General features: G+C 39.6%; 2 protein-coding genes across 4 annotated transcripts; one reads left to right on the forward strand and one right to left on the reverse strand.

The window, feature by feature from the left end:
- Nucleotides 1–19: 19 nt before the first annotated feature.
- pop7 (POP7 homolog, ribonuclease P/MRP subunit) lies at nt 20–2,967 on the reverse strand. Of its 3 annotated transcripts, none has more exons than XM_085267325.1 (2): nt 2,872–2,967; nt 20–1,076 (listed from the first exon to the last, which is right to left on the reverse strand). In XM_085267325.1, exon 2 carries the CDS (start codon nt 1,017–1,019, stop codon nt 564–566), a length of 456 nt encoding a protein of 151 aa, XP_085123451.1. In that variant the 5' UTR covers nt 1,020–1,076; nt 2,872–2,967; the 3' UTR covers nt 20–563. The 3 variants fall into 3 exon arrangements, with proteins under 3 accessions (XP_085123451.1, XP_085123449.1, XP_085123450.1); XM_085267323.1 differs by lacking the exon at nt 2,872–2,967 and adding an exon at nt 2,559–2,730; XM_085267324.1 differs by lacking the exon at nt 2,872–2,967 and adding an exon at nt 2,324–2,514.
- Nucleotides 2,968–3,092: 125 nt separating this feature from the next.
- Nucleotides 3,093–11,221, forward strand: LOC146580541 (up-regulator of cell proliferation-like). Its single transcript, XM_085267326.1, is given in 4 exon segments — nt 3,093–3,235; nt 3,955–4,008; nt 4,592–4,754; nt 6,066–11,221. Coding segments are annotated over 2 exon segments (4,770 nt in total). The 5' UTR covers nt 3,093–3,235; nt 3,955–4,008; nt 4,592–4,642; the 3' UTR covers nt 10,724–11,221.
- The last annotated feature ends 12,099 nt before the right edge of the window (nt 11,222–23,320 follow it).

Below are 23,320 nucleotides of genomic sequence, written 5' to 3' on the forward strand. Positions count from 1 at the left end.
AATAACAGTTAAAGAAAGATACACTCTGGCAAGTTTTTATTTTTACCCAGATTTCAAACAATCCAACATTCATTATATACATTTTGAGCAGCAGTTCAGAGACACAAATCACATTTAAACAGAGTCTACGTCTCAGTGACCCTCAGCTGAACTCACACTGTAAACAATTTGACAAAACACTGTTGTGATGGAGCTATAGAAGTTAGTCTGCAGAGTAACAACTTCCTGGCATGTTTATTGTAGCTGCTACTGCCACCTAGTGGAGATTTACAACAATAACACCTGTTTGCTGCTTTCTTATCGGCATCTTTAAAACCTGAACACACAAACATTATACACATAAAAAAAAAAAAAAGTTGGCACAGCCACATATGTATAAATTATAGTGTACACTAGTGTTGCTCCAAAGCATGCAGGCTGAAAAATGTATACAATACAAGAATAGCAAAGGTGGCTCTCCACATAAACTCAGTGTTTGTGATCTACTGGTTAACGAAGGAACAAACAGGGCCTGAGGACTAATGGAGAATCTCAGGCTGATCCACAGGAAACCTCCTGATTGGTCACTGAGCGTCAGGATAGAACACCTTTATGTGAATGGCCGAATTGTTACGTGTACGCGTCATCGGCTCTCCGGCCTCGTCCGGATCTTCGGGCTCCAGGTCGTCCACAAGCTCCACTGTGGAGGTGTTGGCTGCCAGCTGTAGCGCCCCCTGACTGCTGGCCTGCAGCTGAAGGGCAATGTTAATAGCCCGGTTGATGGCCAGGCCCAAGCCGTGAACACAGATCTCTCTGTGACCCCCACCTTCCAGAAGCTTCTGACAGCGTGCCAGCTGAGCCCGGAAGTCCGTCTTCATGTTGACGTAGACGTCGTTGCGCCTTTTTGGGAGCTTCCGGGGAAGACGCTTCCTTAGAGTGTACTCCACTGGGTCCATCTCAACAGCAGGCGAGCTGGAGTCTGTGTGTGCAGGGCCCGTCTGAGGGATGGAGGACATACTGGGGTTGCGTGGCTCTGTCATGTTTAGATTTGTGCCAGGGGATCAAGTTGTGGTAGCAGGTGGGGCCACACGAAGAAGCTGAGGAAAGCAGACAGAAGGTGGTGTAACATGGTCAGATTAGCCTCAGGATACCTTTCAGAAATACTATTCAGAATGGATCTAATGCATCATCTCTATATCTGCACATAGAAAACCGACAGTAAGGTGACATATACACAACATTTCAACATTTAAGCATCCGGAGTCTCTAGAGCGCAGGTTAAGTGAAAACAGACGTAACCCTGGGATGAGAGAAGTCCACCATTTCCTGTTCACTAAGTTAATTTAAACACAGGCCTGAGTTTGTACCCCAGCAGCTGACATCAGCGAGCTCAGTGGCAGGTTTTTTTTTTTTTTGATAAACTTCAAGTTTCTGACGCCTTCTCTCCTGCTGCAAATAAAGTATTTAGCTGACACACACTTTCATTTCATCCAGTCAATATCAGAGTACATGCTGGAACACTTTAACCTGCATTTTTATGTAGTGATGTTGTTGCTATGTTGCTCTGTGGACATGAAGGCAGCCGTCAGGTTGTCAATAAGCTGCTCGCCACTGTATGTAGTAATCACTGTTTCAAAAAACCTGTACCGAGCTGTGGACAATCATTTATCCGTGGACTCACTGATGGAAATTTCCTGTTATTTATGATTCATCCCATTCTTAAAAACCCATTTCATCATGATGCCATGCTGGAGATGATGGGAGTATTTCTGAGACCGATGACGGTGGTGCAGCTGAAACAAATTTAAGATTCTTGCATTTTATCCATCAAGTTTATCATCTGTTAGTAAATTTGAAGTTGAATAAATGTATCTGTAGTTTATCTGCAGTATCTGCTCAGTATTTACCCAGTGGTAAACAGTCTACCCTGTAGTGCATGTTTCTGTCATGCATTTTCCATTTCACTTAGTAGAACTTAAGGACTCTGGTTAAAAGGCTAAGCTTAAAGAGAATAAGTAGGAGTCACATTAGCAAATATAGTCACTTCCTGTAAAATCTCAGTTAATTTATATTGTTTCGTTGGTAGTAGGAAAATTACCTTAAGGACACACGAATACAAATCACCTTATTTGTGCATGACTAGATAAAACAATTAATGCATGAAAAATAAATCAAATAATATTTTTAGATTTTTAATCATCTTGTGGTTTGCAGCTGTTCAAGCTGGCCCAAGATAAAAGTGAATTCAACAACAAAAAGAGCGAAAGATGAGAACGGTCCCTGTATAACTCGAGTAATCAGTTTCGAAATGAAAATACATACAAACATCTACAGATACGCTCACCTGAGCTGTGCTGGTGAGCTCATATAGTTATCACATCTTCCAGTAACGATAACGTCCGTATCCCGAACAAACCCAGTGTCTCAATCTAACACTGATAAAGATGTACTTCTCTAGGAGCAACTCGCTAACAACGTGCTAACGCTATAAACAACAGTGCAGTGGCTAAGCTAAGCTAACCGTGTAAATGAAACACGAGTGTTTCCTCTGTGTCACTCCATCCTGGGAGTACTCTTACCTTCAGAGCACAGACTCAGGTCACAATGTCTCTTTATATCATGGCCAGTTTATACGGAGCATGTTTTTTAAGCTGTACCGCAAGCTTCCCTAGATAAACTGGTAGTTTATTCTCTGCGTACCGGAAGCTCGATAACTGGCTGGGAAAAGGTGGGTCACAGCGCCGCCTTCAGGCGTGTTGATGCCTGCGGCTTTAAGACTTTCTGAAATAAAATGAATGAACGCAAAATATATAAACAGCGAAAACAAGAAGCTTTATATTCAGGACATACGGACTCGAACATATAATAACAAAAATAATTCAGAATATTTACCATCTGCAATTCTTCTATTTCTTTATGCTTCATTTTAAGGATAAACGTTGATTCCAACGTGTGCCTTGCCTTTTCTGATATCTGATCCATTCGAAGTTAGGAAAATGAAAACGGAAACTTTGTTCTTGGTAATTTGCCGTTATTTATTTATTTATTTTGTAAATTATAAAAGCTAAGAGACTTGTCACGTGGTCATTAAACCAAAAGTGAAAATGATCATAGTTCCCCAACACCAACAGAATAGCAGGAGCGCTCTCACTGCTGCCACATTTGGAGATCTACAGGACGGTTTGTCCGTAAATTTACTGCATAAAGAAGAAAAAAGCCTGAAGCAGAAAAGAAAAAGCAGAGCTGTTATGTAAAGGTGAGTTGTTTTAATACTGATGTTTTGTAACAGATATCTCAGTGTGTGTGTCTGCGTATCATCTGATTTATGATTGTTTTAGGAATTCTGTCGCATAATAAGAACATTTTAATAAGTGCAGCAGAGAGAAGCAGCTGGTTCAGTCTAAACACCATTAATGTTGTAATGACAAACAGTTTTATGCATCACAGAGGGATCAATAAATTGATTTCCGGGTTGAGAACAGTGGGTGCTGGATGACGACGCAAGATCTTTCCTGAGTCTGCGCAACGGGCGTGTGCTTATTCTGCAGAATAACTACATTTACCTTAGAATATTTAAATATATTTTAATGCTTTTCTAATTTAATGCAGGACTTAAAATACAGGACTCTTACTTGCTTATACTTCATTAAAATATTTGAGTAATCTGAGTACTCCTACTCTGCAGAGCAGTTAAAATAATTTAAATAATGACTTTATTTGTAAAGCACTTTACAAAGAGTTTCAGACTTCAAATAAAAGCCCCACACAGTAATCCAACATAAAATAATTTTCTGTCTTCTGTGTTGTGCCACTTTTTAAGTGATATCTTCTGTATTAGGCCTGCAGGATTTCACAAGTGCCTTAAATTCACACCCTTCTTAATAAGGTATTTTTCCCATTTACCCTTTTTTTGATTGTCAGGGTGGTGGCCTTTGTGGTATACAGACTTTCAGACTTTCCTCTTATTACTTTCAGAGAGAAGATGCCTATTTAAACTGGACAGGAGGATGGGATGACAGGGTTTGACAGGCAAGGAACTACTTTCCTGAAACAAAAATATTGTTCTCATGAGAAAATATTTATGTGATGACTTCACTTGTTGTGTTGATGTAAAAGTGCTTTTGGGTGCATTTGGTTCTGACTATGATGCAGATGAGTGGAGGCTGTTCACTGACAGCGCAAAGGCCAGCTTAAAATGTCTCCTGCTGCATACTGGAAATTAGTTTGCATCCAGGCCAGTCGGCAATTCTGTCCAGTTAAAAGGAACCTGTGAAAAAAACTTTAAATTGTGTTGGAGAAGCATAAACACAATGAGCAGAAATGTGAAAAAAAAAAGGATTTGCACAAAAGTGTATGTGATTGAATATTTTTATTGCTGCTTTTGAATCCATCATCATCTAGTTTCTGGAAAATGGCAGATTTAAAAAAAATAAATAAATAAAAAAAATTGCTGGGCAGTGAAAAAAAAGCAGTAAAGATTGATTTTTAAAGTTTTAATGTAATGAAGTAACAATATCATGTTTTAGTAAAAAGGCTTGATATTATGTGCATCCTGTGAGCAGCAATTGTAAGTAAAATGCTTTATTATTATTAACATCACTAATCCCCACAGATCCTGATCCTGCTCCTACCACTGCATGGGGGGAGAAACCGTGCATGATAAATGAACAGCTCAACTCTCGGCAACATAAAATCAAACAAAGAAAACTCCTTTGAGGCTCCCGAAGAAATGGACAGCAGTGAAACACTGTCTGTTGAGACGTCTATGAACACAAGTAAGTGAAAGGAATTTACTGGAAAAAAAAATTAAGAAATATTTCAGATATTTTTTTTCCTTTTACAAAGTGCAGATTCAGTAACTCAAAGCAAACACAAATTAAAAACAGGTGTTCAAGGAGCGCTACAACTTGTTTCCTGATGTAGATGATCAAATTCAGATTCTTGTAAAAAACAGGAGCTACAATGACATAAACATATCTGCATTTGTTTGTGCATACGTTTGACCTCATCATAACAGCATGTGAGCCAAACAAACACATTTTTCTTTGCTTTTGTGAAGTTATTGTTACAGCCTCACTTGTATATGTAACGTTGAAAATCTAAAGTTATAGATGAATCTGACTGATGGCATTAGTGCTATTATTTTGAAGCCTTTCAGTGATCACACTGTTGATGTGATTTTACAACAACTGTGAAGTGGAGATATCATGTCTTCCCTGCCATGTAGTGGAAAATATAGTGGGCAAGAGTAAAAAGTATTTAAAGTACATAACACTGTGTTATTTTTTGTACACACTTGTGTTAACATGGTCATTATCTTGTCCAGCTTTAGACTTGAATACATCAGCTAGAACAGTGCACAGCATTTCTGCAGGGCCTTTAAAAAATTCCAGGGATTTTGCACAGGGACCAGTTCCCACAGAACCTAACTTCTGGACAACATACTGGAATGTAACTTTAGACCTGTGGATCAGCATTTTGAATTGTCTCAGAGGAAGAACAGTTCATTAGGCAGTAACTACCCATATGGAAAAGATATATATAAATCTTATAAAGTTTGTATCTGTCTTGTGTGAAACTTGTATGAAAAGCATACAAGAGTGAAAACAGATATAAGATCCCTTGAAAAATTATATAATGAAACTTGTATGTTTTGGATACTTACTAAAACAATATATGAAAGTAATGAGAAAGTGGCCACTTTCATGAGTAATCACATATAAGTTTTTACTATTTCTTTTCCATATGGGTAACCTCCACTAAACTCTACTATAAAAATATAGGATAAAACTTAACATAAAACCAAATTATATTTCTCTTCTTACACATGTTGAACTAAAATCCAGTGAGAAGCAAAAAGATATATATTAATAATAATATACAACAGCTAACAAGATTACAACAGTCATACAGTATTCATACCATACTGTGTGAAAACCTTTCAGTCATTGCGGCCCAAAAAAAACGAGATGAGGATATTTTAAGGTTCTTGCATAAAGAAAATCATTAATTGATTTAAAACATGTTTTAAATGGCCTTTTAAAATGCCAGTATTTTGTTAAAATTAAGATTCTCTGTATCCACAGAGACACAGCTGGAGAGGTTATTGGAGGACCTGGGCTTGGAGCAGTACTACAGAGAGAAACTATCACTCAGCAAAATACTTGAGATCACAAAAAGAACCATCACTGATGAACCTGCAAAGTGTAAATCAGACCAACTATGGCATTTTCTAAAGAAACTGATGATGGTTAATGTGACAGCTAGAAATGTGACATATACCTCAGAGTGTGACTCAAGCGGTGATGAGGATTCAGGAAGTACAGAGTTTGATTCTGACAGTTCAAACACAGATGACAAGGTGAACCCTCTTGATATAATCACTGCTCTCTTTCTGTGTTCTGATGGTTTTGTACAGCAGGAAATGGCACTAAAAATGTCCACATGTCAGTTCTCTGTTCCTCTGCTGCTTCCCAATTGTGACACCAATCAGTGCACACTCATGCTGTGGGCCATGAGAGACATTGTTAAAAAGTACAGACCTCAGTCTCTGTTAGAGTCCAAGGGCTTCATTGAAGACAGAATCGTTCTCTCTGAACTTCCAATGATCTCTTTTGTCAGACTGGGTGAGTGCTCCTCGTCCAAGTCAGAAATTCTCAATAAGCTTTTGAGCAATTCTCAGCAGTACCATGACACCTTTGTTCATTGCAACATGGAGTGTGGTGACAGTCCAAGAAGAATATCCAACGGACTGACTGAAATTACTTGGTATCTTCCTGGTGGAAACACAAACATTGATATTTTCAGTCAGCCAGTGGCTGTAGCTAACCTTCATGGGGACATTGCAAGCTTTCAAACACAATACTCCTTTCTGTGTCAGACATCTGCTGCAGTTTTTGTGTTCTTTGACCATTTGGACTCTGAGTGCAGTCTACTTACCAACCAACATCACAAGGCAGAGATCTTCTTAGTGGGTAACTATTACAGCAAGCGGTTCAGTAAAGATGCTTTAGAAAAAGTAGCAAACAAATTGGGCTTGACTAATGACAAGATCATAATTATTAGGAAGAAACAGAAAAATGAAGCAGACTTTGTTAAAAGTTTGAGAAAAAAAGTCAGTAATGTGGTGGAAAACTCAAAAATGAAGATGACAATAGAGCAGATGGCAGACATTGCCTATAAACTGGGAATCCTGGTTGATGAAGACTCTCCAGAGTGCCAGGCTGCAAAGACAAATGCAGAAGCCATCACTGCTGAAATTCATGACATCCATAAATACAAAGAAGCTCAGCTTCCACGGCAAGGTGAAATATGGAAAGAACTGACCTGCTTAGAGAAAGAAGAATGTCGACTTCGAAAAGTTGGATCAAAAAATATAGAAGATTATAAAATTGAACTTCAGCTGCAGAAAGAAGAACTGAGGAAAAGGCAGAACTCCTATGACATGTCGACAGCTATGACATGTTTCATTAATGCAATATCAAGCCCAGGAACAGAGAGGTTTTATTTCCTGAAATGGATGCGAATGAACCTCGATAACGTGTCACGTATAAAACTGTCTGAACTTCGGGAGAAATATAAAGAAAAATGTAAGAACTCTGAGAACAAAGAGGAGATCAAAGAAATTGACAGACAAATTTCCAACAGCTCACTGGGGATTGAACACTTCTTCCGTGAAATGGGTCAGATCTATGAAGCCTCACTGTCCCTTCCACAAACAGATCCAGAACGTCAACAGCTGCAGCATCTGCCCAAACTGTGTGCAGAGTTGTTGCTTGATGGATTTCCTCTTGAGCTTGTAGATGGAGATGCATCCAACATCCCTCTCAGATGGGTGAGTGATGTTCTCTCTCAGCTCAGTGACGTGATTTCTCCAAACAGAAAGATCCTGGTGGTCACAGTTCTTGGAGTTCAGGGCACAGGAAAGTCCACTCTCCTTAACACCATGTTTGGAGTGCAGTTTGCAGTCAGCAGTGGTCGATGTACTCGAGGTGCCTTTATGTCGCTCATCAAAATCGATGAAGACATGAAAAAAGTCCTAAACTGTGACTTCATGCTGATCATTGACACTGAGGGCTTAAAGTCACCAGAACTTGCACAACTGGACAACAGCTATGAGCACGACAATGAGCTTGCAACACTTGTTGTGGGGCTGAGTGATGTCACCATTGTCAACATTGAAATGGAGAATTCAACTGAAATGAAGGACATCCTACAAATAGTTGTGCATGCTTTTCTCAGGATGAAGGAGGTGGGCAAAAAGCCGAAATGTGTGTTTGTTCACCAGAATGTGTCCGATGTTTCAGCCCATGAGAAGAACTTACAAGACAGGAAACTGCTCCTGGAACAGTTGAATGAGATGACCCAGGCAGCAGCTAGAATGGAAAAGAAAGAGGAGAACAAGAGCTTCACTGATGTGATGGAGTACAGTCCAGACACTGGGAACTGGTACATTCCTGGACTCTGGAATGGAAACCCACCAATGGCACCAGTCAATGCAGGGTACAGTGAGGCTGTATATGAGCTCAAGAAACACATCATCCAACTGCTGGGAAACTGTGAGTCATCTGTTAATGATATCTCTGAGTTTACAGAGTGGATGACAAGTCTGTGGACTGCAGTAAAGCACGAAAACTTCATCTTCACCTCCAGAAACAGCCTCGGAGCTGATGCATACATGAGACTCTGCACAGAATTCAACAAATGGGAGTGGGAATTCAAAAAAGAGATGTACACCTGGGTAACAACTGCAGAAACAAGAATTTCCAATTTTGGTACAATTGCAGCAAAATCTGAATCTTCTGACATGAGAGAATTTCTCAAATGTTTGAAAGGTGAAGCCTCCACAGTGCTGTCCACATGGGAGATAAAGTTTCTCGAAAATCTGACAAAGTATTTCAAGCAAACCGATTTTTTGGTTGAAGGATACAAAGAGGAATTCTCAAATAGTGCAAAGAGCCTTCGGCGTGAAATGGAAAGATCTGTTTTTAATCAGCTCAAAGCAGCAGAAAACAGACAGGGGATGGCAGAAATTGATATAATAAAACAAAATCATATAAAAGAGATTGAAAAGGCAGTTTGTGTGTTAATAGATACATGCAGAAAGAGAAAATCCCAGATGACAGACAAAGAGCTGGACAAAGAGTTTGATAAGATGTGGAATGAAACACTGAAGAAACTTTCTTTTTTTGAACAAAAGATCACAAATGTCTTCACAAGCGTATCTTACTGTCTGAGAATCAATCTGTCACACAGGGGGAGTCATGCATGTGAATTATTAAGCTACAAAAGTCTGCAGGATTGTGGAAAAGAGCCTTTCAAATATACACCTGAAAGACTGTACAACAAATTTAAACACAAACTCAGCAAGTGGTACAACATTCAAGATCACACTATGGCTGTACAAAAACTGGCTGACAGCATCATCAATGACTGCACTCAGTTTGTGAGAGAAAAAGTGAAAAGAAAAAACAACTACTCAGATACTTACATCCAGGAGATCCTACACATAATTGATTATAAACTACAAAACTATCAAGATGTTCAAACAGACATTGAGTTTGAAGTTTCTCTAAAACAGCACATCTGTGGATTTGCAGCCAGAGAGTTTCAGAACATGCACGAAGATTTCATCCAAGCAAATGATCCCTACAGATGTCTGATGAAAAACAAGGAAAAGTTTCATGATGATTTCATTGATGTGTTCCATGAACGAGACCAGTGTCAGAAGAAGGCAGAAGAATTCACCAACTGATGTTTGAAGCCTGCTGTTGAATATTTTATCACTCGATGTCTGGGACCTGATATCATTGGTGAAATGTTGACATGTGAGCAGTTCAGCACACGAATGTCCTTCCAGTATTCAGTTTTACTGGATTTACTTTCAAAGGATGATTTTCAAAACTATGTGAGCTATATTTGCTCATATGAGAAGTATGTCAAGAAATGGATACTCAACCAAATAGTGGAACGCTTTTCAACTGTGTCCACAATATCTGAGTTTGAGGACCGACATCTCCAGTCATGTATCAGAAGCATAAAAGATGCCATCAACATGGCCCAAAGAGGAAAGAGTGATCATTTGAAGACATTTGTTAAAGATCTTTGTAAAGAACTTGGTGATAAACTAGTCATTTCCCAGGATGCTTTTGATGCTTTCATGTTCCTGAATAATGCTGACAAGGAACAGTTTGCTGACTGGCTCACAGTGTCTGTGAACAACATGGCACAAGATCTGAGAAAAGAGTTTCAGACACTGAACTTTAAAATGAAACTACAGCATCTCCATGTACAGCCTCACAATGAGCTTTTCAACAAACTGGTTGGTTGTGGCAAACAGTGTCCATTCTGCAAAGCTCCCTGTGATGCAGGAGGAAGAGGTCATACTGAGCACTTTGCTGCACTGCATCGGCCTCGAGGTCTCGGAGGTTTCAGATGGCCGAATACGCAAAAACTGATCACTGACATATGCTCTTCTCTTGTGATCAGTGACCAGTGTTTTCGCTGCAGTGATACAAACCATCAATATCACCCTTACAAGAGTTACAAGGAAATTTACCCAGACTGGAAAATACCTCCAGATGTTAGTCTTGAGGCATCAGACTACTGGAAATATGTGATGGCAAAGTACAACAATGATTTTGCTGAAAAATTTAATGCAGTACCTGCTGATATTTCTGCTGCTTGGAATGACATCACAAAAGATCAGGCAGAAAAAAGTCTAAAAGAGTCTTTTTGTGTCTGATGAGACTACTGGAATTTCAACTAATTTTCTTCTGGAGTACAGAAAAATAAAATATCTAGATAAAATAATCCAAATATCATACTATATAAAGCTATCATTAGAAAATGTATATGTTCAAGCATTATACTTTAATAAGACAAGAAAACCACTACAGCTTGTGTTCTCCATCACCTGAGTCTATAACACATTTATGAACAGAATCAAAGCACATTATGTTTATTTAATGATTCTTTGTGTTTTTCTTTTAATAAAGTAGATGTCATGTAAGAATCTTTATTAGCTGCTTTTGTTTGTGATCAAATATTTACATTTATGTTTCACAAAAATTGTGTGTTATATTAATAAAACGGCAAACAAACTGAAAGCACACCCAGGGAGTGTGGAAGTTATCTGATGTCAAATTAAATTTCCATCTGTGCACAAATGTTTTATATACTGGGGTTTTCACACTGCGAGCTTATTATATCTTTTGTTTTCATTCATTTCTGTCTCTCTAGTGACTGTTGACATGACAGGAACTTCAGCTTAATTTTTGATATGTGTGTTTTTTGAACACATGACCTTTTCCCTATTTTCTTAATAACAATGCTTTTTTGTAACACTACATTAACAGGCTACATTCATTCAAGGTGATGAAATTATTTCACAGTAGTCATATATGTCACACTTTATATCAACACAGTCAAAAGTTTAGACACACTGTCACATATTTGTTGTGTGGTAGGCAGGATGTGGACTCAAATGCAGGACTCAATGAAAAATTCAAAAAATTGATAATAAACTCTACACATGGTTTTTATTTTAGAAAATAGCTTGTCACAATCAGCGGGGCTGACTGTGTGTAGAGTGACAGGTGGACCCAAATGTAGATGAAACAAAACGTGAAACGTGACTTGAATAACCAAAAACAAACTGTTTATTGAGGCTGGCAAAATAACTGCAAACAAAAGGCAAAAGGCAAGACTAACAATAAACTAAACTGGGTGAGCTAAATTAAATAAAAACCTACAACAGGAACATGGACCTGACATAAGAAAACTTGGCATGAAATCTAGGCCTGAAAACAAGGCAGACGATCTGACAATGACACACTGAAAACAGAGGATTTAAATACAGTGGAATGCAAAAGTTTGGGCAACCTTGTTAATAGTCATTATTTTCCCGTATAAATCGTTGGTTGTTACAATAAAAAATGTCAGTTAAATATATCATATAGGAGACACACACAGTGATATATGAGAAGTGAAATTAAGTTTATTGGATTTACAGAAAGTGTGCAATAATTGTTTAAACAAAATCAGGCAGGTGCATAAATTTGGGCACCACAAAAAAAGAAATGAAATTAATATTTAGTAGATCCGCCTTTTGCAGAAATTGCAGCCTCTAAACGCTTTCTGTAGGTTCCAATGAGAGTCTGGATTGTGGTTGAAGGTATTTTGGACCATTCCTCTTTACAAAAACATCTCTTGTTCATTCAGGTTTGATGGCTTCCGAGCATGGACAGCTCTCTTTAACTCACGCCACAGATTTTCAATAATATTCAAGTCTGGGGACTTAGATAGCTATTCCAGAACGTTGTACTTGTTGCTCTGCATGAATGCCTTAGTGGATTTTGAGCAGTGCTTTGGGTCGTTTTCTTGTTGAAAGATCCAGCCCCGGCGCAGTTTCAGCTTTGTCACTGATTCCTGGACATTGGTCTCCAGAATCTGCAGATACTGAGTGGAATCTCAGTCTGCTCTTGCTCTTGACGAAGGCGGTCGCACTTTTTCTCCTCTCCTCCTCTCCCTTAGCTTCCCTGCTTAGCCCCTTATGTCCTTGTCTAGTCTCGTGTTTTTTGTATTACTTTTCCCTGGAACATTCTCTCACAGTCTGTTCTCTAAAACCTAAAAGAGGAATTATGGATTGGATCAACTGGTCCCTAAATGCAATTGACACCCCTTTCTCAACGAGAAGTTTGGGCTTGGGTGAGCCTGAGTGCTGAAGATATCTACGTATTCGGAACCATGGTAACAGGGTTCTTGCTGATCGGAGCTGGCTTGGCCCTGACTTATCGCAGAATTAAGAAAGCGGAACCGGCTGTTCAAACTCCCACAAGGCTGCCCGCTGGGATTGAAACGATGGGAAGAGGCGTGAGTTTCTCAAAATGGGCTCATGGAGTGCAGCACGGATAAAAGCTGCTGTGAATACTCAGAATAAGATCTCTGACTGCAGACTGGATTACATCTCGGAAGGGCTAGCTCGGAATAACATCTCTGAGCGCAAATTGGATGACATCTCGGGGAGGCACACTGTCGTGAGTTCTCAGAAATCGGCTCTTTGAGCACAAGAAATGACAACATCACAGAACGCAAGTATGGCGAAGCTTGCGGCTCTCCAACGGGAGAGTGAGAGACCAGTGTTGGACTGTAGAACTGCTTTGAAATTCATATGAGCTTTTCACACTAAAGTAAAAACTATCATCACTTCATGCGGATACCCTTTCGGCGCCAGCTGCGGTCGAAGGCTGGAGCTGAACAAAAACACCCTGATAACGACTGTGTTTAGGCTGTTCCTTCCCATTCCATGCAAGGCCACCTGGGTTGGCTGGAAGACTGTTTACTTAGCCTAGCAGGGCGAAGGACACTGTCTCACTGAACTCTGGACACGCACACACATACATATACACTGATATGCACACACTCATCCCCCTCCCTTTCCAAATGCCTTTGATGCTTATTCCCTTCCGATGCTGACGGTGGATCAAGGAGACCAGCGCACAGGCTGCAGGCCCAGATGTACTGTCTAAAGCGGCTGTCTCTCACCCTTTACCCACCCCTGTTGCTTGTCATGTGTTTCTTTGGTGTATTAAGAGTTTGTGAGTGGGAGAATTTTGAGTTGACTTTTGTCAATCGGGTGGGTTTTCCAGCTTTGTGTTCTGGCCGTTTGCTTTTGTTTTGTGTGTGTTTATTATATCTGAAAACGGGAAAAAGGTAAAATGTCAAAAATCTGCTTCAATAATATAAATATCATTAAATAACTTTAGAAAAACTTCCACTTGACTCTTTACATGTAATGTTGTAAAAATATATATTTTATTGTTTAATTAATCGGAAAATGTTAGTCTGCCAAATGTGCAGCAATTGAATTTATTTATTCTCTTTAGCTGATAGCTTGTGGGGCCCAGGTAGACTGTAAAACTGCATCTCTACCAGTTTCTCTGCACTCCAGCCTCCTCTGGGCCATGTGAAGGGATTTTCCTTAAGGCAGGAGAAATTATCTCCACGAAAAGGAACAGGTTCGGCCATCGCACACTAGAACAAATTCTCTTCTTAAATAAAAATGAAAAAGGGTTACCTTAAATGCATCATGTTTTTAATTTGCAAGTTCATAAGCATTTTCCTTTTCCATTTCACAATCAATTCTACCCCCAGGTCAAAAATATGTCTGGGAAAATTTCCCTAATATAATTTTATTTATAAATACACCTGTCTAGCGATTAATTGCATAAGTGCATGGAGGCAGGACCTCACAGCTGAAGCATACTCCATAATGTGTTGTACATTATTATATGTATATATTATATTTAACGTGGCAATTTTCAATTATTGTATTTCCTAACATCAAGAAGTCACAAGCAAAGGAAGACCACACCATGGTGCATGTTTAAACAAACAGAGTTTACTGGTCAAAACTATTTATTAAACAAATAAAACACATTTTTTTAACCACCAAAAAATACACGTTCAAAGCAACACAACAGCGGCCCAATATCAGACAAAACTCCACTCTGTAGAGTAGGCAATCATAATGAAGCAGTTGGTTTTATTTTGTGGATTCAAGCTGCTCTTCGTATTTTTGGCCACCAGATGTCTCCAGAGAGGACTGTGTTGAAAAGCTTCGAGTAATGAACCGTTTTTCAATACAAGCTTCAGTGCTTCGGAAAGCTTCATTTGGCCATCACTACCCTAAACCATGATGGTGAACGATCTTTGTCTTCGGGGCCCTGTTTCAGGAAGCCGGTTTGGAAAACTCAGAGTGAAAAACGACACTCACGGTTGAGTAACCCCGAACTGTCCAACTCGGAATATTCGGTTTCAGAAAGGCTGATAACAATTAGTTCAGTCAACGCGGAGTTGCTTTAACCCCAAGTCAAGCGCGCGGACGAGGATACATAAAGCCCTGATAAGCGGAGCACAGATTAAGCGAGTCACCATGGAGACGGAGGGAAAGAAGGCGCGGTCAATGTATTTCACAGCGCTTGAGGCCGAAATTCTGATGGCAGCATATGCCGATAACATGCAAATTCCGCGGAAAAAAGTAACACAGCCACAGCTGCAAAAGCATGCATGGCAAAACATAGCCGACAGAGTCAATGCGTGAGTGTTAATTTAAACATTGATCGAGGGATTTCCACCCATTTAACACGTTATTTTATCATATGTTATTTTATTTGTTATTTTATACATTTTATTTTGTGATGTGAGCGCAGGTGCAACCCAACAGGCCCCAAACGTTCCTGGCAGCAAGTAAAAATGAAATATAAAATATAGTCCAAACAGGTAAGGTGTAATTGTATTATGAGCCATAGTGCTTGGTCTGTTTGTCCGATGTAAATCAATTGCAGTTAGAGGCTACATTAATTTTCTGTCTGTAAGCACTTATTGAAATTATCTGAGCACATTACAAGTACATATTTGCTTACTCTGTATGCTCAAATGTGACCCGTTATAGCCAACAGAAAAAAAGCGGAGGCCCGAAAAACAGGTGGGGGTCCTCCACCACCACCACTCACAGAGGCTGAGCAGTTGGCCCTCAGCCAAAACAGTGGGCGCCCTGTGGCCGAAGGCATCTCTGCGGGGACATCCTCTGAGTCAATAACCCCGCAAGACACAAGTGCCTACATAGGGGGTAAATTCAAAATAATACATGATGTGCATACATCCTTTCTTCACAGTCACCTTTGCAGTGCTACTCATTCATTTGATAAACTCTTTACCATAATGGATTATTTTGTAGTGAAGTTATTTTCCTACTGATTTTGCCTTCCCTCAGTCTTGGTTGTCTTTGAGAGCATAATGACAATGAAGTGTAAGGTGATTGGTATGTTTGTTAATTGCCATTTGGTCCCTTGTAAGTTATAAGTGACCTGTGTATAAACCTCATATTCTATCAGTTGATGGTGATGGTGTACTGCATCTGGTGCAGCCTCCTGTTGAGCCAGACCAACATGCAGTTGTGAGTAATACTCCACAGATTATATGAGTTTACAGTAGAACAGCAATGTTGTCTATTTCTTTACTACAGGAAAATAATGAAGAAACATTGACAGCTGTTACAGAGGAGGAAGCAACAGAGACACTTTATGAGGTTTACATCTTTTAATACTTTGTGTACAGGAAACACAGGCGACCAATAAAGCCAGTTGAACAAAAAATCTGTTTATTCTTCTTTCAACATGTTGAGGTGATGGGTCAAAAGAAATGATTGTGACATATGGTGTCTCTGACTGCGCTTCCATCTTGTATGTCCGTGGGAGGGTCAGGATGTTCATGGTTTGGATCACTGCTGATGTTTGGTTCAGAAGGACAGTGTTCTCCTCTAATTGTGGCAATGTTGTGAAGAATCACACATGCCACAATAATGTCACATGCCCTTTCTGGGGTGACCCTGAGTCTTTGCAGGCACTGGAACCGGGCCTTAAGCATTCCGATAGTCATTTCAATTCTGGCTCTTGTCCTGCAATTAGCCAGATTATATCGCTGCTGTGGGCCCGGTTCAGGGTCAGGGTAAGGGGTAAGCAAATAGGGTAAACATGGATACCCCCTATCACCAAGCAAGTAGCCAGTGAACTCTCCTAAGACAGAAGGGTACACTTCAGTTCAAATGTCCCTGAAGCAATTGGTCTTTATATATTTTAAAGTATTCTCAACTCACCATGTCCAAATTTTGTGCTCAGTGTACATTCACGGAATATTTGTGAGTCATGGACAGAGCCTGGCCACTTGGCTTCCACATTTGTGATAATGTTGGCAGCATCATATATGATCTTCACAGTGCAGAGAACACAAATTAGCATCCATTACTATAATGAAATAATTTGTTAGTTTGACATGCTACAGGGAACTATGTACCTGTACATTAATGCTGTGGAAAGACTTCCTGTTCACATAGTCTCCTTCATTTACTGAAGGAGCAATGATTGGAATGTGAGTGCCATCTGTACAGCCAATCACGCCTGGGAACCCTGAAAATAAATGTGCAATTTAAGTAGTAGTCCAAGTATCACCACATCATACATTAAGTTTTGGTCATCCTGATACCTGCAATTTTGTGGCATCCCTCTTTGATAAATCTTGTGGGTCTATGACCGGGGAACACCACAGACGAGTACAGGAGACGTTTCAGTGCAACTGTAACATTCCTGACTGCCCGACAGACGGTAGCCTTGGAAACGTGCTCAGCGTCACCAATATTATACAGAAAGCTCCCGTTTGCAAGAAACCGAAGTGCAATACAAATAATATGTACAGAACTGAGAGAATGTCCGCGATGTGTCACATGCGTAATATATGGCCTGAGGATGTTATTCAAATAACTTATAGATTGTGCTGAGAAACGGTAACGTTCACACAGAAAATCATCAGGAAATGATAAAATGTCCAAACGCGCTCTGATCACTCTCTCCCGGCGGAGAGCTCTGCGGAGAATTTGGGCTTCACGATCTACTGGCTCTTCAAGGAAGTGGCACGCCATGTCCGACACTTCCTACTGTCAGGTTTCCGAAAAAGGGGCGGAGACAGTTAGGGTTAGTTGTAGTAAACCTGCTAGGGGGCAGGTTAGCTTCACGGAGTGTGTCGTCATAGTGACTCACTCAGGCTGCAGCTGAACTCGCTTTGTGAAACCGAAAACCCGGAGTTTTCGTTAACTCAGGGTATACTTACTCAGAGTTTGCACTAAACCGGCTTCCTGAAACAGGGCCCAGGTCATTTGAGAGTTGTTTTGAGACCCCCATGTTGCTACTCTTCAGAGAAAATTAAAAGAGGAGGGAAACTTACAATTGGCCCCCTTAAATACTCTTTCTCATTATTGGATTCACCTGTGTATGTAGGTCACAGGTCACTGAGCTTACCGAGCCAATTTGAGTTCCAATAATTAGTTCTAAAGGTTTTGGAATCAATAAAATGACAACAGTGCCCAAATTTATGCACCTGCCTGATTTTGTTTAAACAATTATTGCACACTTTCTGTAAATCCAATAAACTTAATTTCACTTCTCATATATCACTGTGTGTGTCTCCTATATGATATATTTAACTGACATTTTTTATTGTAACAACCAACGATTTATACAGGAAAATAATGACTATTAACAAGTGTAAGAGCCAAAGTCAATGTTTATGTTTTTCCTTTTTGTTTTGGTGGCACCGGTGTATAGCTTTACCTGCGTCTCAGGTGATGGTATGTGGGTGTGGTCACAGTCTATTTACCTGGTGTCTGTGTTCGCAGCAGGTGTGTTGGGTGAGTGGTTTGTGGGCAAACTTTTCTGTTGACCGTCATTTTTTGGCACACCAGTTAATCCATGCGCTAGTTGTAAATTGATTGAAAGCGCAAATGTTTGTTTTTGTTTTGTTCTTAAAATAAATGCGCAAAGTACAAGTACGATTCATTATGGATTATTGGAGGCGCGTCACAGGGACACAACCAACTCAGCCGGCCGCGGCTTTATTTACGGATGAAAGTCGCAACATTTAGTCAACAGAAAATCTTGTCTTTTATTGCACGCATCAAAACAATGAAGAGGATTTTTGGATATATGTTTTGGAGTCTCGGAGCTTTCAGATGAGTGGACGCAGTTCTCAAATGAGTAATTGGAAACGGCACCGTCACACTGGCATGGTGGAACGCAGCGCAACAGACACTTCAGAAGCGGTAGGACACGCGGATTCACTCTGTGTATTATTGGATGTTTTGAACACAGTTTGTAAGTGTCATCGCTTGTCCATTGGGGACATTGGTTTGATCTGCGTTGTGTGCGTGCGTGTGTTTGATTCGGCAAGCTGGAGGACTCTGCTCTGGTTTTGACAGCCTGTGACGCTGCTGCGCAATGGTTTACACGGAAGAAAAGTATTGGCTGTGGTCTATCTTTGAAGCTGTGGAATATAATGTTGTTTTGATGCATGTGAAAAAGTGACGATGAGTGAAATAAAAGAAGCCGAACATGAACTGGAAGAAAAAAGATCTGCAAAACTGACGGCTAAAGCACTTGCTTTTAAAATGGAAACTTTGCAGAAAGAGCGAAAAGCTCATGTTAACAAGATTAAAGGGTTAACTCGTGATATTAAAGACTTGATGAACAAGGATGACAATGCAAAAGCTGTGCTGCTTAACTTGGAAAAACTGAATGATTTGTATAAAAATGCCAAAGCTGTTCATGATGCATTCATTTTATTGATTCCTAAAGATGAACAAGATGCTCATATTGACTGGTTTGGACGCATAACAAAATGTAATGATGATTTTGTTGAATATGTGAAACGGTGGCTTCTTGAAGCTGGAAGACCATATATGGAAAAAGACAATGAAGCTGAGAAAGTGCCTACTGCTGTTACTTTGGATGTGCCCGTTTCTGCTGAGCCTGTTTTATCAAAGGAGACGGTTTCTTCCACAAATGATAAAAATAACATCTTAACATCTCCAAAGCAGGTTAAAACAAATTCTGACATACAAGATGAAATACAGCCAGGTGACAGTGTTTCAAACGTAGGAAGCAAAAAGAGTAAAATCAGTTCTTCAAGCTCAAACTCCAGAGCATCAAGTACAACATCAGCACGAATAATGGCTGAAGCTGAAGCAGCTGCTCTGATGGTAAGGCAAAAACTGCTTAAGGATAAACATGCCTTGGAGGAACATGAAACACAGTTAAGGAGACAGCGGGAGCAACTGGAGCTGGAAACAAATATAGCTGCCACGGTTGCAAAAATGAAAGTACTGAAAGGCTCAAAAGGATCCAGTATTAAAAGTAAACTATCAAAAATATCAGATGGTATGGAGTCATATTTTGAAAAGGGACAGAAGGTAACTCAAGTGTTGAATACTAATCCGGATACTCCTGTACATGAAAGGCAACATGTGCATATCTTTAGGGAGCATAATGTTGCAGACTCACAATCCCTCTTAACCACAGGCAGAGTTCCAATACAACCTCAGACTCTTTCTGAAGATCCCTTGACATATCAGTCAGACATTAGAAATTCACGTGACAATAAACATGTACCTTCTCAAATTTCTAGTCATGAAGAAGACTGTAACATCTTATCTGTCATGAGTAAGCAAAACGAACTCACTGCTTTATTAATCCAACAACATAGTCTTTCTTCATTACCTAAAAAGGAGATCCCAGTTTTTGATGGAGATCCACTTCAGTACCAGACTTTTATTAAATCGTTTGAACACAACATTGAAAGCAGAAATAAAAACCCTGGAGATTGTCTTTATTATCTGGAACAACACACAAAGGGTCAACCAAGAGAACTTGTAAGGAGTTGCCTACACATGACTTCAGAAGCAGGATTCAGAAAGGCAAAGTCTTTATTACGGCAGCATTTTGGTAATGAACATAAACTTGCCACGGCTTACATGAGCAAAGCACTTGCTTGGTCTTCAATAAAAGCAGAGGACACGAAAGCTCTTCATGCTTACACAATATTCCTAAGAGGCTGTTGCAATGCTATGGAAGATCTCAGTTATATGCAGGAGCTTGACATGCCTGCCAACATGTTAGCTATAACAAAGAAACTTCCGTAAAGGCAGAGAGATAAGTGGAGTTGTGCCTTGTTCTCACATAGCAAGTGGGAGAGTGATATATGAAATGATGGGATGGAAGGAAGAAGAGAAGCAAAGAGTGATTCACAGGCAGAGCCTAAATTATTTCTCACAGTTTTTTATTGCCTTATGGTTCCAAGCGCTGTCACCAATCTTTGCATTTTGTTATTATCTCATGACACTTGTTTAATCAGCTACCACCTCTCCTGTGGACTTTTTAATGTCTACAGTCTCAGATCAACACAGCCCTGCCCTTCCTATATTAGATTCTTGATGAATGTGTGTTGTTGTTATTCAGCCTGGTTCAATGTGCCCCTTTTTAACTTTGAGCACCCGCCCCTTTAAACCTCTCTGCACGGCCCTGATGTGGAGTCAAATGCAGGACTCAATGAAAAATTGAAAAAATGGACTCTACACATGTTTTATAGTTTAGATTCCTGAAAGTAGCCACCCTTTGTTTTCTTGATATCGCTGCAAACCCTTGGCCTTCTCTCAATAAGTTTCATGATGTATTCACCTGAAATGGTTTTCACTTCATAGATGTGCCTTATCAGGATTCATTTGTGAAATTTCTTGCCTCCTTGAGATGAGATCATCAGTTGTGTTGTGCAGAAGTCAGGTTGGTACACAGCTGACTTCTGACTGATACACCCTAAATATTGCACGGTTAAAAATAACCCAATTTGTAACCCAATGCTGGGTCAAATATTGTTGTTGTTTCAACTTAACAGGGTTGGGTTACTGGTTTGACCCAGCACTCTGGGTTAGGATAACTATCCAAAAATTGGGTTAAATTGACCAATAACCAACTTGAGGTTAATAAAATTGGGTCGAAACTCAAAACCTATCACTAGTGTTATATTACCTTTAGCATTTAGGTTAAGATTTCTACTTACTATAAAATTCAGCATATAAAAACTAGATTCAAAACAGATTTTCTCAAAAATACGTTTATTGCCATGTGATACATAGAACATACAGCAAACTTCATACAAAATATATCAATGAAAGTAAAATGCAAGTAAAAAAAAATGTACCAAAAAATATATATAATTTATTATATCGATTACTTCAAATCAGTCTTTGGTTACAGCACATGTTAATACACATGAAGACATGCTATGTAAAGTCAGCTCTGTTTTAGAACAAATTACATGTAAAAACTCTTAACTTTAAAAAACTGAAGAATTTATGATTTTTTTCAGTACTTAACATCTGTGTTGGTCAAGTTACTTGAAAAAAGTAATCAGTAACTAATTACTGATTACTCCCCCCAAAAAGTAATCCCGTTACTTTACTGATTACTTATTTTCAAAAGTAATTAATTACTTAGTTACTTAGTTACTTTTTAAAAACACGATTTACAACCTGAAGAGGTGATAAAGCGATAGATCTTTCAGCCCAATTCTACTTTTTCTACATAATCCATCATACAAAATGTAATCAAATGGAAAAGTCTCTTTTTTTTAACTTGTTTTATCAGTTTTAATCCTTTAACTTTATGCATCAAATAAATATTAAATTATATGCACCATTCTCTGACTTGAAGAACTTAGTTTAATATTTAAACTTATTTTCTGCACATTCCAGCACATAAAATAAAATATTTTTTGTGTTTACACTCACTCTTTCAAATAGATGCAAGTAAAACACAGCAGAAAATAAATAAAGTCAAAGACTCAGTGGTCGTTTTGCTCTATTTTCACCTGTAAAGCAGGACTGGGGGTAGGCGGAGGTTTACCCTGGTGCAGGTGTGCTGCGGTCAGTTGACGAATCCGCGAGTTTCTCTGTGAGTTTCCCATTACGTCGTTGCGCACTCGGTGCTTGCTTGAAAGTTTAGGGGGGTTTTTTTCGCTGTAAAAAGTTTTCTTCCCACGCACAACGGACGCTAATGTTTTTGTCACTTTTTATTGAATCAAACTCAAAATAAGGTCAGTATTTCCAAGCTTTAAACGCTGCACGCTCATACTCGCTCCCACAATCGATATATGATCCATTGTTGATCTGGACACAGCTGTTGTCACCAACGGCGCACTTGCTTACGTCACTGTCATGAGACATTCTCGCAAAAAAATCACGGTTTTAGTAACGCAGTAACGCAGCGTTCCTACGGGAAAGTAACGGTAATCTAATTACCGATTTTGCAATAGTAATCCCTTACTTTACTCGTTACTTGAAAAAAGTAATCAGATTACAGTAACGCGTAACGCGTTACTGCCCATCTCTGCTTAACATACATCAACACTTGGCAAGACTTAGAAAAGTGGCAAGAGGGAATCTCCTTCTCAGATAATTTCATGCACCTTTATGAGCAACATTTTACGCTTCCATCATAGCTAAATGAGCTCTCACTCGATTTGTCATATTCAGTGTTGGGAATAACGCGTTATTAAGTAACGCGTTACAGTAACTACGTTATTATTGTGGTAACGAGCACGGTAACTAGTTATTATGCCAAAATCAGGAACGCGTTAGTCGTTACTGGGATTTAGATAGGGTCGTTACTCGTTACTTCGTGTGGTGGCTGTCGCGGAGCTTCCACAGATTCAATAACATTAGCAAGTGGTGGAAGCCAGCAGGTGGATGAAGGAAAAGGGAGGCAAGAGGAGAGACCTGAAGCGGCCGCCGGTCCGAGTGTGAACTGAACTTCAGGTAAGAAGTTATGACCTGCAGTCTCTCTGGGTCAGATATAAACCAAGTTTAGGTGCAGTTTATTTTCGTTGTGCTGACTTTTTCCGTACTGCGTGCTAGCTAGCATGAGGGAGTTTCTATACAGCTGGGTGGGTGCTATGAAGT

The sequence above is a fragment of the Mchenga conophoros genome, linkage group LG3 (genome assembly GCF_057382185.1).
Source record: "Mchenga conophoros isolate Kocher_MC1m ecotype Shallow Benthic linkage group LG3, M_conophoros_male_GT1.1, whole genome shotgun sequence".
Classification (NCBI taxonomy): Eukaryota; Metazoa; Chordata; class Actinopteri; order Cichliformes; family Cichlidae; genus Mchenga; species Mchenga conophoros.

Coding starts and splice junctions, on each gene's coding strand:
- pop7 (XM_085267325.1), bottom strand. CDS start 1,019: ATGACAGAGCCACGCAACCCCAGTATGTCCTCCATCCCTCAGACGGGC.